The sequence below is a fragment of the Pangasianodon hypophthalmus genome, chromosome 1, assembly GCF_027358585.1.
Source record: "Pangasianodon hypophthalmus isolate fPanHyp1 chromosome 1, fPanHyp1.pri, whole genome shotgun sequence".
In the NCBI taxonomy this organism is placed as follows: domain Eukaryota; kingdom Metazoa; phylum Chordata; class Actinopteri; order Siluriformes; family Pangasiidae; genus Pangasianodon; species Pangasianodon hypophthalmus.
Genome location: NC_069710.1, coordinates 35,188,267 through 35,206,716, shown reverse-complemented (window position 1 = coordinate 35,206,716; position 18,450 = coordinate 35,188,267). Strand labels below are relative to the sequence as shown.

General features: G+C 41.9%; 1 protein-coding gene across 2 annotated transcripts in view; it reads left to right on the top strand.

The window, feature by feature from the left end:
* The first annotated feature begins 237 nt into the window (after nt 1-237).
* Nucleotides 238-18,450, top strand: part of ntn2 (netrin 2) — a 27,616-nt gene continuing 9,403 nt past the window's right edge. The window contains exons 1-3 of one of the 2 annotated variants that reach the window (XM_026911801.3): nt 238-616; nt 12,494-13,544; nt 18,267-18,450. The exon at nt 18,267-18,450 is cut by the window's right edge and continues 5 nt beyond it. In XM_026911801.3, the coding sequence (XP_026767602.2) occupies nt 12,635-13,544; nt 18,267-18,450 (1,094 nt within the window). In that variant the 5' untranslated portion in view covers nt 238-616; nt 12,494-12,634. Of the gene's footprint in view, nt 617-9,953; nt 11,985-12,493; nt 13,545-18,266 lie in introns of those variants that run through there. The other variant, XM_053235680.1, reaches the window with a different exon arrangement.

Here is an 18,450-nt window from a genome sequence, read left to right as displayed (position 1 = left end):
GAACCACAAAGCAAAGATTTCAATTTCACTCTGACTCGAAGTCGACGCACGAGCTGTTAGGTGTAAAACCAGCAATAAATTATAACTGTAGTCATGTGAAGTGTAGAAAGTAAAACACACACACACACACACGCACACACACACACACACTCCTATGCAAATACAACGTTACTCTCACTCCCACGTTCTCCAGCGCGCGCTTAAAGTCTGGAACTTATTCCGTGCGCGCGCGTGCACGGGTCGCTGCTCCGGTCTGCGCGTGGCTCAGACGAGTCCAGTTTCTCACCTTGGCTCCCCCTCATTATAACCCTCCTCCTCCCTCCCTCTCTCTCTCTCTCTCTCTCTCTCTCCCCATCAGAGCGCGCGCGAGGCGGGACGCAGGAGAAGAGAGAGAGAGAGAGAGAGGGGCTCGAGAGGCGGAACGGTAACGATCGAGCGCGTGCGGAACCCTGCGGAGCGGAATACACCGATGTTCATGTCTGGATATATCACTATCACCACCGCGCGCGAGTAGAAGAGAGGCCCGCGCGCGCACACCTTTACACACACACACACACACACACACACACACACATACACACACACTAACGAGGGACCGGACGCGCAAGAATCCCCGGTAAGGTTTCAGAATGAGTGCTCGCGTGGACTGTGTGTGTGTGTGTGTGTGTGTGTAAGAGATGTTCAGTAATAATAATAATGATTTAGAAAAACAGGAAGCAGGTTCATTAAAAGTTCTTTAGGTGATTAAAGATCATGATAAGTGAACTCTAATAATGCTGAGTAAGTGCACAGTAACCCCTGTGTGTTGCTGTTGTAGTAAAATAATGAACGACGGGGTGGAGTGCACTGACACTGGAGACTCCTTCCATACGTGTTAAATAAACGTCTCCTTACCGAACACTTCACCAGATCAGCGATTACACGCGGTTTTATTCTGTTTATTATCAGTGGCGCGTCCGGTGTCCGAGTCGCTGTGAGTGCGCTGTTGCTATGGAAACGATAACGTATAAGAATATAAACCTGCGCTACTGTCAGAGCTGCTGTTACAGAAAACTAATCAACACCTGATGACCAATCACAATCCAGAACTCTACAGCAGTGTGATGTAAGGAGCTTATTGATCTCGTTCATGTCAGTAAATATTATGATGATGATGATGATGATGAGTGTTTCGCTTGTTCTAGACGTTATGAGGCTGTTGAGCAGGACACAGACAGGTGGCCGATCAAAGCTCCGGCTCACGGTGTGACATTTCCTGCGTTTTTTTTATTCTGTGAGGTCGCGAGAGCAGGGAATTTAATAACGGCAACAAAAACGGGCTGAGCACTCTCAGTTTCCTGCCAGCGCGTGCTGCCAAACAAAGCAGCTCTGCTCAAGAGGAACAGCACAGCACGAAGGGGTGTGTGTGTGTGTGTGTGTGAGAGAGAGAGAGAGCGAGAGAGACAGAGAGAGAGAAAGAGAGAGAGATTCCAGTGGATTTTTATTTGGGACAACTAGACGTCTGATTTGTTTCCACACACACACACACACACACAGGAAGTGTGTGTGTGAGACAGAAGAGTCTTACTTCATTAATGCACTTGTCAGAAAAAAAACACCTATTAGGGGAATGTGGCCAGCCACACACACACACAGACACACACACACACCCATTCGTCACCTTGGTCTGTTGTAGTATGTGTGTATGCCATATGAACTCAGCAGACCTGATAATAACACACACACACGCACACACACACACACACACACACACACACACACACACTTTTTCCATCTCCCACTTCCAGACACAGTGCTTTGAACTCAGGAGGAAAACCACAAATAATTTTATTAAGTAGTCAAATACAGGCAAACACTTGCACACACACACACACACACACACACACACACACACACGCGCGCGCGCGCGCGCACGCACACCCCCACCCCCACCCCCACCCACACACATTCAAGGTGCCAAGGTTTTCAGAAACAGATTGAACCGTTTAACGCAGCTCTGTCTCTCTCTCTCCCTCCATGTCCTTGTAATAGCACACCACTAAACTTCAGCAGGATAGCCTGAAGTGTGCACACACACACACACACACACACACAAGAGCACACACACACACATACACACACACAAGAGCGCACACACACACACACACACTCACACACACACATACACACACACAGTTCTACTGTTTTATTGTTGTCACCTGCTTGACCTCTGCTGTGTTACCATATGCCACCACACCCACACACACACACACACACACACACACATCTGGAGAGAATCTGGGTCTTGGGCATTAGGGTTTGGAGAAGTTGTAAAAGTCAAGAGAGTGACAGAATCAACAGGCAGAGTCAGAGAGAAAGTCTGGATTTAAAGCAGAGAGAAAGAAAAATAAGGACGAAGAAGTTAAAAAAGAGACAGACAGGATGACAGAGACAGGGAAAGAGAGACAGACGGAAAAAGTGCTGGGGATAGAGAGAAAAAAAGAGAGGGAGAAGGAAAGATAAATGGAGAATGAAAGGGATCAACATAACTTGACAGACAGGGGAAAAAGACAGAGAGAGTGAGAAAGAAAGTGCACAGAAAGAGAGAGAGAGAGAGAGAGAGATGAACAGTGAGAGAGTTAAAGACAGACAGACAGATAAACAGAGAGAGAGAGAGAGAGAGAGAGAGAGAGCGCTATGCACAGAGTGAGACAGACAGGATACTTATCATCTTTTCTCTTCTTAGGGACTAAACACACACAAGTCTTGAGCCCCATTGTACTGAAATGTTAAATCAGCAACTGCAACTTTGTATCCTGGTCTATGTCCCTGTACGTGTCTTTACCCAACCTGAATTTTACTTGCCCCCTGATCTGTGTACTTACCAGATCTGTACCCCATTTGTCTGTAGGTAAGCTGCATCCCATGCATCATTACCCGATCTGCATCCCCTGCGTCGTTACCCGATCTGCGTCCCCTGCATCATTACCCAAGCTGTGTCCCCTGCATCATTACCTGAGCTGTGTCCCCTGCATCGTTACCCAGTCTGTGTCCCCTGCATCATTACCTGAGCTGTGTCCCCTGCATCATTACCTGAGCTGTGTCCCCTGCATCGTTACCCAGTCTGTGTGCCCTGCATCGTTACCCAGTCTGTGTCCCCTGCATCGTTACCCAGTCTGTGTGCCCTGCATCGTTACCCAGTCTGTGTCCCCTGCATCGTTACCCAGTCTGTGTGCCCTGCATCGTTACCCAATCTGTTTCCCCTGCATCGTTACCCAATCTGTGTCCCCTGCATCATTATCCAGTCTGTGTCCCCTGCATCATTACCCATTCTGTGTCCCCTGCATCGTTACCCAGTCTGTGTCCCCGGCATTGTTACCCAGTCTGTTCTCTGCATCATTATCCAGTCTGTGTGCCCTGCATCGTTACCCAATCTGTCTCCCCTGCATCATTATCCAGTCTGTGTCCCCTGCATCGTTACCCAGTCTGTGTCCCCTGCATCATTACCTGAGCGGTGTCCCCTGCATCATTACCTGAGCTGTGTCCCCTGCATCGTTACCCAGTCTGTGTGCCCTGCATCGTTACCCAGTCTGTGTCCCCTGCATCGTTACCCAGTCTGTGTGCCCTGCATCGTTACCCAATCTGTTTCCCCTGCATCGTTACCCAATCTGTGTCCCCTGCATCATTACCCATTCTGTGTCCCCTGCATCGTTACCCAGTCTGTGTCCCCGGCATTGTTACCCAGTCTGTTCTCTGCATCATTATCCAGTCTGTGTGCCCTGCATCGTTACCCAATCTGTTTCCCCTGCATCATTATCCAGTCTGTGTGCCCTGCATCATTACCCATTCTGTGTCCCTTGCATCGTTACCCAATCTGTGTCCCCTGCATCGTTACCCAGTCTGTCCTCTGCATCGTTACCCAGTCTGTGTCCCCTGCATCGTACCCAATCCGTGTGCCCTGCATCGTTACCCATTCTGTGTCCCCTGCATCGTTACCCAGTCTGTGTCCCCTGCATCGTTACCCAGTCTGTGTGCCCTGCATCGTTACCCATTCTGTGTCCCCTGCATCGTTACCCAGTCTGTGTCCCTTGCATCATTAACTGATCTGTGTACCAAGTGTCATTTTCTGATCTGTGGCTTCAGCTGGGTGCATCCATACAGTAATGTGACTCGAATTGTGTCCCATGTGTTCTTGCCCAATCTAAATGCAATCTGCATTCCCTGCATCATTACCTGGTCTGTGTCCCATATTTTACCCGATCCGTGTTGACTTTGTTGTTATCTAATCTGACCTCCATTTATCATTACATTTTTCCAATTGAGTTTCCATCCTAAGTATAAACAAGAAGCCAAAAAATGAAAAGTTTGTCTAAAAACTCCCCCCACACACCTTCAATTCTATGTTTTTATTTATCAGGGCCTAAATATCTTCTATAAACAAAATAACCTCGGGTGACAATAAAATAACACAACAGATTTCAGTATGTAGTCATTTTTCCAAAAAGTAAACCAACATTCAGAAAACAGGTGGAGAAAAAATAAGTACACCCTATAATTCAGTAACATGTAGAAACAGGTTTAGCAACAATAACTTGAAGTAACTGTTTTCTGTAGGAGTTTATCAGTCTCTCACATCATTGACATTGCTTCAGTTCATTGGTGTTTGAGGGAATGCATTTATGGACAGCTCTCTTAAGATCCTGCCACTGCATCTCAATGGGGTTGAGGTCTGGACTTTGACTTGGCCATTCCAACACTTTCATTTGTTTCTTCTTGAGCCATTCAGATGTTGATTTGCTGGTGTGCTTGCTATCATTGTCCTGTTGCATGACCCTGTTTCAGCCCAGCTTAAGCTGCTGGACAGATGGACTGATATTTGTTTCAAGAATATTCTGGTATAAAGTGGAGTTCATTGTTGTCTCAATGGCTGCAAGTTTCCCAGGTCCTGTGGCTCCAAAACAAGCCCAAATCATCAGCCCTCCATCACCAGGCTTCACAGCTGGTATGAGGTGTTTGAGGTGATACGCTGTGTTTGGGTTTCACCAAACATGATGCTGTGCATGATGACCAAACATCTCCACCTTGGTCTCATCAGTCCATAGGATATTGTTCCCAAACTTCTGTGGTTTGTTAAGATGCAATTTTGCAAATCTAAATCCTGTTGTCATATTCTTTTTGGAGAGAAGGGGATTTTTCCTAGCCACGCTTCCATGAATCCCATACTTGTTCAGTATTTTTCTCATTGTGCCATCATGAATATAAACATTTAATGTGCTTACAGATGCCTGTAGGTCTTACTGATGTAGCTCTTGAGTTTTTCTTTATATCTCTGAGCATTAAATGGTCTGAGCTTGGACTGAATTTGCTGGGACGCTCACTCCTGAGAAGATTGGCAACTGTCTTGAATACTCCATTTGTAAACAATCCTTCTCACTGTAGAATGGTGAATTTCAAATTGTTTGGAGATGGCCTTACAACCTTTCCCAGAATGGTGAGCAGCAACAATTGTTTCTCTGAGGTCATGGCTGATGTCCTTTCTTGGCATGATGTAGACACACACCCGAGTGCTCCAGAACACCAAACTGCCAAAAGTTCTGCTTTTAGAGAGGCAGTCACCTTTCTTGATGATTAGCTAATGTTGTGTATTTCATTAGTAACACCTGGTTGCTAATTCCTCTCGTAATGATTGTGGAAGTAGGAAGGGTGTACTATTTTTTTCCCACCTGGTTTTTCTCACCTGGTTGGTTTACTTTTTGGGAAAAATGAATACATATTGAAATCTGTTGTGTTTTTTGTTGTCACCTGAGGTTATTTGTTCATTTATAGAAGTTGGTGAGGATCACACAACAGAACTGAAGGAGGGTGTACTTTCTTTTTCCCATGACTGTAAGTTGTTTTGTTATGTTTTGGTATTGAGGGCATCTGGAGCTCACAATTAGAGCAATAAGTATGCGTGTGTGTGTTACCTTGTGAATGTCCACACACCTCTCTCTCAGTCTCTCTGTCTCACTCTATTTCTCTCTTTCACCACTTCATGTTATTCTAATCTAGAAGGTCTGAAAGAGGGGATGAAAAGAATGAGTGAGAGAAGAAAGAGTGAAGAGAGAGCAATCAACATTGGATCATCTTCTGCTGACAGAATTCACCTGAAAAAAAAACACAAGAATGTTTTCACCTCTCTCTCTCTCGTTGGACATTGCTCAGTGTCCTTCATGGCTTTGTGTTATGCACATTGCCTGCATGCCTGAGAGAAATGATTCTGTGTGATGATAAAATGCAATATTTTCTTCAGTAATTCTAAATTAACTCTATACAATGTTAGTTTAAACCTTTTAGCACTGATTTACATCTGTAAATCAAATTGTTTTGGCTATTTCTCTCTCTCTCTCTCTCTCTCTCTCTCTCTCTCTGTGTGTGTGTGTGTGTGTGTGTGTGATATTAGCAAATATGTGAATTATACGCAAATACAGTCCAAAACAATTATCCATTCCAGGCCTTTGCCTTTTTTATTTTGTTCAGGTCACTTGCTCCCCCTAGTTACAAACAGAATCCTGAAACTCCAGTGGGACTGTTCTTTTAGGTGGAGATCTTGTTGGTGGTCTGCTTGCTGTGTGTTGCAGTGATTTAGGGAGTATTCATCAAAGGGACCAAGCAACTACACTCCTGACTAAGGTGATCTACTTTGACATTAGGATAATAACCGGATGAGTGGTTTACATTAACGTGGAGCTGCCTAAAAGACTGTGGTGTTGCCTTGAAATGTGTGATGGCTGTGGGAAGTGGTTCTAATAGACTTATGGGAAGTTGTCTAGAGATTTTTATAAAGCTTGCAACATCTGTCTCAAGGGATGCCTGCCAGAATTTTTCTTGAATAGAGTTATAGAACATAGCTTTGCAGTTTTAGCATTAACTGGTCACAAACGGCTCCAGAGACAGAGGACATTCTGGAGGAACTGATTGTGTCCTATACAGACTGTGCTGACCTTGTAACCTTGTATAGAAGTAGGTCTGTGAGTGAGAGTGAAGTTGAACAGGGACTGACAGGAATTTAGAAATTTGACATACATATATATCAAGGATGTGGAACATGTGTAAGTAATGAATGTGGGTAACACCTCTGCTATGAATGGTAATGATGCATATCTGCTCCAGTTCTTCAAGGTAGAGGTGTGCATCGGGAGTAGTATGCCATGGCACCCAACAAAAAGTCATATGATTGGACATTTTTACTTTCATGCAAGTGGGAGCTGGTGGTTAGAAGAAAGGACAACGTTAACACGAGAGCATATATGGTGGCCACACCACACTGCATGATGCATTTGCTGCTTTTATTCATTCATTCATTATCAGTAACTACTTTATACTGGTCAGGGTCACAGTGGTTTAAATTACTAACTTATTTATATTTTGACAAATAGTGGGAATGAGTGGGATTGGTCAAACTTTTTGTGGGAATGGGCAGAATTGGTCAAAAGTGTCTAAAGGAGCAGGTACTGATCAAAATTCTCGTTGGAATGGGATTAAAACGCAGTCCTGCACACAACTGTAGTTCATGGCCTTGATGTATTTGCAGTTTGCTTTTAAGCAGTGAGGGGCATTGCTACAGAGCCAAAGCCATTAATGAATTTGCAACAGAAACTGGCAAAGCCCAGAACTCCAATTTCTTAAGTGTATATGGTGGCCATTTGCTGACCACCTTTTCCTTCCCCTTTCCATATGTGAGAAAAATTCCCGTGTTTTGTGGACACTTGGTAGGCATGACTATTTGCGTCGCCTCTGAAGCAGAATGAATGACGATGTCATCAATGTAATCAATGACATTTTGTTGGCAATGGCTTGGAAAGAGGAGGGGGCACATACCATGCGATATGGCAACACAAGCTATTCATAGTGTTTTAAAGCTGTGATGAATAAGGAATTCCACGTTATGGTTATATACATAACATGAACTTCCTCATTCATCACAGCTTCAAAACACTACACATGAGGAATTCCATGTTATGCATATAACCATAACATGGAATTCATCATTTACAGTGTAGAAGGGGAATGCATTTTGATATTTCACAGTCACAGAGTTAAGGTCCCTGTGGTCGATACATAGGCGTAAGTGTCCATCATTCTTTTGTACAAAAAAACCATGCTGCGAGCAACAGGGATTCCATCGCCTGTGTCCTGGGAAGTGACAGAGGGTAAGCTGTGCTTAGTGGGGGAGTGGCACCAGGCTGCAAGTCTATGGAACAACCCCTGGGGTGATGAAAAGGCGTATTCTGTGCCTTTAGCCTTACTGAATTCTTCAGCATGATCCGGGTAAACGAGGGGAAATCAGACTCTTTTCACCAGACCAGGGCTTTCAATATGGGAATTCCATTTCCAGCACTAAGTTCCCCTTAGCTCCAGTTGTGTAGTAGAGGTGCAACAGGCTATTTGGCCCTCTCTGACTGTGTACCTCTCTGTGTGTCTCTCTCTGTCCTTTTGTCTCTCAAGTCTGTCTCTCTCAATTTTTCATGCTTTGTTTGTCTCTCTATATATGTCTCTCATTTCTCCCTCTCTCTCTTTCTGGAATAGAATTGAAGGAAGGTGTGTGACACCAGTCGTTAGTTTGGCTTATTAACCATAGTTCACTGGCATGAGAGGCAGAAACATACACACACACACACACTCAGAGTTGATGGGTGAAGGAGTGTGTGTATTTGGGAGAGTGATAGTGGATGAGACACAGTCACACACATACACACACGAAGTTTAATGTTGCATTTCATTTCTGGTAAATTACGCCTTTCACTTACACTTGCCAGCAGCAGACCTCATCTCTGTCTCTCTCTCTCTCTCACACACACACACACATACACACACACACACACACACACACATACACACAGAGATCATTTCTCCTTATTTAGTCATCCAGATACAGTCATCCTTCACCTTAATCCATCTCTGTCTCTCTTCCTGCCTCACTGCCTCATTTTCATCTCACTTTATCTGTCATGTCACACTTCATATCTCTCTTGCTACCTGCTCACCCTCCATCCATCTTTACCCTTCTTTCGGTCTTATTACTCACCTTTTCCATATCTCTCTTTTTTTATGTCTGTCTCCATCTTAGCTGAGATGAGAAAAAAGAAAAAAGACCTGGTTGTTTCTGGGCTTCATACAGACTCATATTGTATGGCTGTGTGTGAAATTGAATTGTTTTGTGTGTGTGTGTGTGTGTGTGTGTGATTGTGAGAGAGAGAGAGAGAGAGAGAGAGAGAGAGTGGATTGATGTCTGAATGAACGCTTTAGTGTGTTTCTTGTTTCAAGCTTTAGATCTCCCACTCACACATTTTTTAAAGACCCTCTGATCTGTAATGGCCATGCCAGGTGTCTCTGTGTGTTTGTGTGTGTGTGTGTGTGTGTGTGTGTGTGTGTGCATAGTTAGCTTTTTGGGGTTCAAAAGTCCCTGTTACAATATGAATACATGACAATTTTGACCATGTTGGAATTTTTTGGTTGGTCTCAAGCCAAAAACTAAAACAGAGAGAGAGAGTGACTGTGTGTGTGTGTGTAATAGTGAACCGAATAAAGTGTGCAATTGTGCGTGTGCTGTTTGATGATGAATGCCTTGGAGTTTAAAGAGGGGTGTGAAAGAGATTCAGACAGAGAAAGAGAAAGAGAGGGGAAAAAAGGCAAATGATGATTCTGGACCTGCACTGAGGATCTTTCTCATGAGTCCACAACAGTCCTCAGCATGCTTCTAGAACAGTCACTGCAGCTCTAGAATCACTGCTCTGGTTCTAAAATCCCCACCATGACTCAGTCTCATTGTTGTTGTTCTGTAAAAGTCACTGTTTCTAGTTTTCTCAGAGTGGTTCTGTAACATTCACAATGTTTCCACAGTCTTCACTTTTGGTCTATATTTTTCAGTGTGTTTCTGAAGTTCTCCATTTGGTTCTGTAAAATTCACTAGAATCCTTGTTTCTAGAATCCTCGTTGTTCTGGGGTTCTTGATGTATTTCTAAAGTTTTCAGTGTGGTTCTGTAACATTCACTGTGATTCTAAAGTTCTCATAGTTCTTCTTTAGTTCTAGTAAACAATCATGTAGTGAGTGTTTGTTCCAGTGTATTCTGAGATTGTGTGTGATTGGCTGTTGTTCTTCTGATGTCATTTTGTTGCTCAACTATGGAAAACATGACAGGACAAGATTGTGAAATTCACTTACAGTTTGGATTGTATACATAGCAGCAGAAACCCCAGAAGTGCCAGTGATTCTGATTGGTCAGAAGGTGTTGATTAATTTTCTATCTCTGACAGTAGTGCAGCTGCCAATCACAGGATTATATTAATGAGCTTGTTCTAATACGTTATCGTTTCTGTAGTAACTCTCCACATAAACGGATTCAAACGTGTGTAATCATTGACATTGTGAAGTCTTCTGTAAGGAGACGCTCATCCGACATGTTCATGTAGAGGAGTTTCTACACATTGCGATAACATGACAAGCTGTGTTTTTAACTATCTTAAATAAAAGAAACTGTAAGAGGAATAAAACACCTGGGGATGGGCTGTTGTAGGAAAATAATCAACTTCATGGTGGTAACAGAAAGCTGATTTTCACTACTGCACGATCGTATCTGCAAGTGCGTCAGGACGATGTACGAGAACGCTCACACAGGGATAAGTATTCATACTTACAGGCAACATGAGCATGTCCTCTAGGATGCACTGAATTTACTGAATTAGTGAAGAAGAGCCAAAAACAACATGAGTTCCATGTTTCACTGTAGGAATAATAAATAGAAGAGAACATAGATGTAATTTTGTTTTGAAAAGTCCTGGGGAAAAAAGAAAGCTTGTGTGATTAATTATAAACCGAGTATATTCTCCCTGAAAGCGTTTCTGAAGTGTTTAACTCGTCTGTACTCAGCAGTACGGGCAGCTCTCGTATCGAAGCACTTCAATATATCTAGTGTTTAATCCACAGTTCCATCCATCACTGACTGACCAAGCTTTAGAGTTTATTGTTATTGCATTGCTGTGCTTTACGTCACCTACACTATGTGTTTATTGGGAGTGTGTTAGAAGAAAGTAGAGAGAAAGTAAAGTGTGTGATCCTGCAGGATTAAACTGGACATTATAATAAACTACAGCTGTTATTAAGCCTCACACTTTATATATTTATGTTAACACAATATCATGATTGTAGTTTTGTGTAAATAAATGCGTTATACAGTAATGTGATTATATCACTGTGTGTGAAGTGAACATGAAGCACAGGGGAAACTCGCTCATGTTCATTTCTACTCACTGTTCAGTTTGAGAGTTTAATCACAGAGGAGAAGTGTTTATTAAAGACACCAGTCCGAGACACTAACACATTGAATCTGTTTACACTGAGATTGTTACACAGCGTGTTTAATCCATTTCTGTTGCAGGCTGTTTTAAGGTTTTTTTTAATCGGACTACTCTTTCAGAAAGCTTCTTTCAGAGCACAAGCTCGTCTGTAGAAGACGGAAAGTTCTGGATGCATCAAAGGAAAATTTTATTGTTTATCATTTTATTGTTTACACTCCAGGTGAACAATATTACTCTGATTTCAACAATATTAAACTGAATTTGATTAAACCCACCATTTCCATGTACATAGCTGACACGCCTCTCTGCCGTCCAATAAGCATTCACCCTAAGAACAGCAATGAAGAGACACATGTAGTTAATTTGTGGGAGGACTGCACACTAACATGTCTCTGCATTCCACATTTACCCATGATCCCTGTCTCTGCGTTGCAATTAAACTTGTTAACTCAGAAGTATAGATCAGCCATAACTTCACTTCGTTGTTGATTATTGTACTATAACAGCAACACGCACAGTGGTTTATTCCTCATATAACACATATCTAAACTCACAATAATGAGTATGTTCCTCAGTCAGTCTGGGAATTTTGAAACTCTTGTCTGATGAACAGAAGAGCACATGCGCAGCTACTTCAGGCTGTCCTTCTGAGATGTGTCGATGGTCAGGTCAGTTTGTAGTTTTAAAGATGCACTTCTCCTCCAATTGCATGTGCAGCAGTAAAAGTGGCCTCTCGCTCACATTGATATTCAGCACACACACACTAGCATGTCTAACACACACACAGACACAGTGACAGGTCTTAAGCGAGGCTCTTTAGTGCACTTTCACGCTTTGTCACTCTTCCTGTAGCCGTGTGAGGCTCAAATTCAACTCTATCATCTGGTTTAAACATTTAAACCTGATGAACTTTAACTGAAGTGGTACTCTCTTCTCTCTGAAATCTCACAGAAATATAACAATTACCTAATGTACCAGGAATATATATAGTATGTATATATATGTATGTATGTATATATATGAGTGCTGACTTCACATTGTTTATCTATTTTACATTGGGAATTATATTTTATATATATATATATATATATATATATATATATATATATATATATATATATATATATATATATGTATGTATGTATGTAGGTATGTATAATATTACTTCTTTTTACAGGACTAAACACAAACATTCCTGAAGCAAAGAATTGTCCTGAACCACTGCTGCAGAGATCACACCCACCCACATAACAGTCTCCGCCACTACTGCAGATCTGCAGTCTTCTCTTCCTTTCAGATACTTTGTATCATCTCCAACATGAAAGACTTTTGTGAGCTTCTATTGATCTGTTGGTTGGTGGGAGTGGCTTCAATATTTCCGGAAGCCACCGGCCATGAAGCAAACCCTTTCTCTGTGCAAGCATCATCCACTGACCCCTGCTACAGCGAATCAGGTGCCGCCCGCTACTGCATTCCAGAGTTTGTTAACGCAGCATTCGGTCAGGAAGTGGTTGCATCGAGCACCTGTGGCCATCACGGCTGTGAGAGCACCCACCTGACTGATCTATACTCCGCCCAGAACCTCACCTGCTGGCAGTCGGAGATGCTTCGGTCGATGCCGTTCAACGTCACACTGACACTTTCGCTAGGAAAGAAATTTGAAATCACTTACATTAGCTTACATTTCTGTTCGGAGAAACCAGATTCAATGGCTATTTATAAAAGCATGGATTATGGACGTAGCTGGACACCATTTCAGTTTTATTCTTCTCAGTGCCGGCGAGTTTACGATCGCCCGAACAGGGCAGAAATCACCAAACTCAATGAGCAGGAGCCACTGTGCATGGAATTGCCCAACAGTGCTGACAACAGCAATGCCATCCTCGTGTTTAGCACATTGGATGGACGACCTTCAAGAACAAACTTCGTCTCCAGCCCTGTTCTCCAAGATTGGATCACTGTCACCGACATACGTGTGACCTTTGCCCGCCCAAAAATGAGTAAAGACGTGCGAGAACCTGCCTACTTTTATGCAGTGTCAGATTTCCAGGTGGGCGGCAGATGTAAGTGTAATGGCCACGCCCACAGATGTATAAGGGACAAAGAAGGGAAGATGGTCTGTGACTGCAAACACAACACGGAAGGACCTGAGTGCGACCGATGCAAACCGTTCCACTACGATCGTCCATGGCAGCGTGCCACGCCCAAAGAAGCGAACGAGTGTCTGCGTGAGTGTCCCAACACAAACACATGCACATATATATATATATATATATATATATATATATATATATATATATATATACAGACATTTACATATAAATATACGTACTCACAAACACCACACACACTCACCTTCAGTTAGTAAAGCAATGAATGGAATTCAATTCCAGTTAATTCATGTTTCAACTTGATTATTGATTACTGAGCATTATTCTGGAATCTGCAATATTAGTGCTGCATTCCAGAGAGAGCGAGAGAGAGAGAGAGAAAGAGAGAGAGAAAGGACAATTAAACCTGCAGTACAGAGATTAAACTCCACAGTGGGTTTAATTAAGTGAACATTTGGATCGAAAGGTTAATGAATAAATTAAACAATCCAATTAAACCCTGCTGTGTAATTCTGCTGAGACAAACACAGTGACTTCCTGTGTGTGTGTGGTGGGGATGCTTTGATCATATTAACAAGGCTAATTAGATTGAGTAGCTTCATTAATGAGAATTTTTCAAAGAAGAGAGAATTCTCTCCCTCTCTCTCTCTCTCTCTCTCTCTCTCTGACACACACACACACCTCATAAAGTGTTTATTAAAGTAAAGAATGTGACACTAACAAGGGAGAGACTTTGAACTCGTGTGAACAGAGACAAATGCTTTCAGCTGTTTATTTGTGTGAATTTGTAGAAAAAATAATGTTTGTTACACACAAACATACACACACACACACACGTGCGTACCTGGAGGGGGTTTGCAGTAACCTCAGCCTGTTGGCTTTAGCTCTCACAATTACACCACTGTTTCCTGTAGAATTCCTAATAGGAACTAACTTGTTTCATGGACATTAAATGTAACTACAAATGGACATATAGTACAAAAGTTTCATTCTTTAAAAAATATAAAATTAGACTTACTGGAATTACTATAATTAATATATACTTATACTAATTGCTGTAGTATAAGAGGAATGATGTGCTGTTACAGGAAAATAATCAACTTTGGTGTGGTTAAAAGTCACTCATATTATATTGTTTCTGATTTTTTTGGACTCTTGCTTGGATCACTGCTTCTGATGATCCTTCTGTGATGAAATAAATACCACGCTGAGCTTCTAGACTTGCGTCCTGCTCTAACTGCATGATACAGAATGCAGTGTATACAGAGGACATGGCCAAGACGTGGAGAAACACAAAGTGTATAAAATGTACAACATAATTCCAGGTGACGAGAAAAAGGTGAAAATAATCGAGGGAATGAACTAATAACCACACCTGGGTAGAGACAAGACCAACACAGGAAGTGAAACCAAAACAGTTTAATTTAATTTAACTTAATTAGACTGAAGAGACAAATAACAGACATTTGTCATACTCATGAGTCGAAGTATATTTGTGCAGTAAATTACATAATTCTTTTTTTTGTATTACAGCATTGCAAGTTTGCAATTATTGGTTTTAATCTTTAATGATTTATATAAAACAGATTTTCTGCCGTGTGATCAGTCATTGTTTCTCAGGTGACTTTGCTCAATGACAGTACTTATAGAAAATAATGAATGAGTGCATTTTGTAGAGGAAGTGTTCCTTAGCAGGAAATAAGCTGCACGGTTATGCTTAAAGAAGATGAAAAGTTCTTTTTTTATATATATATTACCGAAGAGGCAGGGCGAGATTTGTATATTGTTAATGCTTTAAATTAAGGTACACTTAACTGACATTATTTATTATTTACTAGAGTACCATTAACAAATTTTTAACATTAAGACACCATCAGTAATGTTAGCAAAATAATTAACCAAGTTTACAAGTAATGTGTCGTGAAAAAGATTTCCCCCTGTCTGATTTCCTGAATTTGTGCACACTGAGTGACGTTACATTGCAAGACTCAATCGTGCTTCAGCCTCAGGTCATGAACAGATGACACGACATTCTTTTGTTTTCTCTGATATAGAGTGGAATTCATAGAGCAGTTCCCTCAATGACAGTAAGGCATCCAGGTCCTGATGCAGAAAAAGCATCCCTGAACCACCACACTACCACCACCATGCTTCACAGTTGGTATGAAGTTCTTACTTTGACAAGCAGTGTTAGGTTTTCACCAGAAATAACAGGGTCCATCTCAGCCAAAAACTCCACTTTAGATCAATCTGTCCATAACACATTGTTCCAGAACTCAGGAGAATCATCTAGGTGTTTCGAGGTGAACTTGAGATAAGCAGTTATGTTTTTCTTGCTAAACAATGGTTTCCGCTGTGCTATTCTGCCATGGATCTCATTCTTGCCCAGTGTTTTTCTGATGGTTGAGTCATGAACACTGACCTTAGCTCAGGCAAGAGAGACCTGCAGTTCTTTAGATGTTGTTCTTGGGTTCTTTTCCACTTCCTGGAGAGATTTTGGGAGTGTGTCCACTCCTGGGAAGATTGACTTTCTCCGTTTGGACAGTGTGGCTCTGATTATAGTTCGCTGTAGTCCTAGAGCCTTGGAAATGGTTTTGTACCCTTTTCTGGACTGGTAGGCATCCACAACCTTTTTTCTGTGGTCCTCAGGAATCTCTCTTTTCGCTGGCATGATGTGCCTGACTGGGCAACCAATGTGCTGCCAAGTTCACGCTGATTTAATGGCCCAAATGTAGATTAGATTGGACAGGGCTGTCCCAGGGATGCACACACACTGGTTACTGATCATAGATCCTAATTAACTCCTCAATTGGTTGCATTTGGGGGTGGTGCAAACACCTTTTCACATCTGAAGATTGCATAATTGATACCTTGCACATCAAAGACTTGAAAGAAGTACCAAACATTTGTATTAATTTTCCTGCCAGACTCTATCTATATGCTTCTACAATCTACAGTAAAATCAGACTAAATATGATGTGAAAAACATGCACAACTTCAGGAATTCAGAGAGGGGGCAAACACTTTTTCCCAGCACTGTAAAAATAAATCCATGTGAAAAAGCCTAAATTAATGGTGTCTTCAACTAAGCTTGTGACTCAGAATTTCTGACCTCCGACTAGGAAAAAAAACCAACAACATTGTTATTCCCTCCTCCTCTACTTGGAATTCCTACTCAGAAACTCAGGATGTGCTCCTCAACCCCCAGTGCAGGTAGTGACGTGTCACAGCATCAGCAGGAAACACAGCAGCACTTCTTATCTTTAAATGTGTTATACTACATATACAAGAATTAGCTTTAGATCTATCTACATGTATGTAGATAGATAGATGTTTATCTACAGATATATTCACTTGTTAAATCTATAACACTGACTCTACATTTCACTGTTCTGAAGAGGGAAATATACATCACTCATCGCAGTTAGCTGGCTAGCTTGTTGCAAACAAAAGATGAACATGAAGGTGTTAAACTTACATAATTCCGAGTTCCAACTTCCCACTTCCTAGTCAAATGCAGAATAAATTTACTGCCGCTAAACTTGGGTCAGTGAAATGCAAGGAGCACTAGTCTCTGAGAGGACTAGTTTGTCCAGATTGTTGTTTATATATCTATTAGCAAGTATATATAAATATAAAGTATATAAATATCTTTAGATATTAATAGATGACCAAATAATTAACCTCAATCACACATTTGGGAAAAAAAGGAAAACAGATCCTCTGAAAGTATTGGAACACAAGGCCAAATCTATTGTTTTTGCTATACACTGAAGACATTTGAGTTTGAGATCAAAACCTGAATACAAGATGATATTTACATCTAGATGTGATAAAAAACTCAGAACATGGCACCTTTGGCAGCAAACTGCCCGGGTTTTAGGTAAGCAAAAGTATTGGAACAGTCTGTAAATGAGTAAATGAAAGTAAATAACATTTAATATTTGGTTGAATAACTGCATCAAGCCGGTGAGCCACTGACATCACCAAACTGTTGCATTCTTCTTTTGTGATGCTTTTCCAGGCTTGTAGCGCAGCTTCTTTCAGTTGTTAGTTTTGTGGGGTTTCTCCCTTCAGTCTCCTCTTCAGGAGGTGAAATGCTGCTCAGTTGGGTTAAGGTCTGCTGATGGACTTGGCCAGTCTAAAACCTTCCACTTTTCCCCTGAAGAAGTGCTTTGTTGTGTTGCAGTGTGTTGTGGATCATTGTCTTGCTGCATGATGAAGTTCCTCCCAATTAGATTGGATGCATTTCTCTGTAAATTGGCAGACAGAATGTTTCTGTTGACTTCTGAATTCATTCTGCTGCTACCATCATGAGCTCCATCATCAATAAAGATTAATGAGTCTGTTCCAGAAGCAGCCATGCAAGCCCAAGCCATGACACTACCTCCACCATGCTTCACCCATGAGCTTCTATATTTTGGATCATGAGCAGATCCTTTCTTTCTCCACACTTTGGCCTTTCCATCACTTTGGTAGAAGTTAATCTTGGTTCCAGAGCTTTTGTGGATCATCTCTGTATTGTGATACCTTCACGTTGCTGATGTCACTGAATGTGGTTTTTCTTCACAGCTCTCACAATGTTTCTGTCATCAACTGCTGAAATTCTGATCTATCGTCTCATGTTCATCTTTTGATGGCAAGTCCAAATATCTTCAGTGTATAGCAAAAACAATAGACCTGGCCTTACTTTTCCAATACCTTCAGAGGGGACTGTATGTTTTTGCAAACAGCAGCATGAATTAAATCCATGTAGCCATGTAAACTGTGTCTAATCCTGAATTCTCTTTCTCTCTCTCTTTCTCTCTTTCTCTCTCTCTCTCTCTCTCCCCCGTGTAGCATGTAACTGTAATCTACACGCACGGCGCTGCAGGTTTAACATGGAGCTGTATAAGTTATCAGGACGAAAGAGTGGAGGCGTGTGTATGAACTGCAGACACAACACGGCTGGACGACACTGTCACTACTGCAAAGAGGGCTACTACAGAGACATGAGCCGACCAATCACACACCGCAAAGCCTG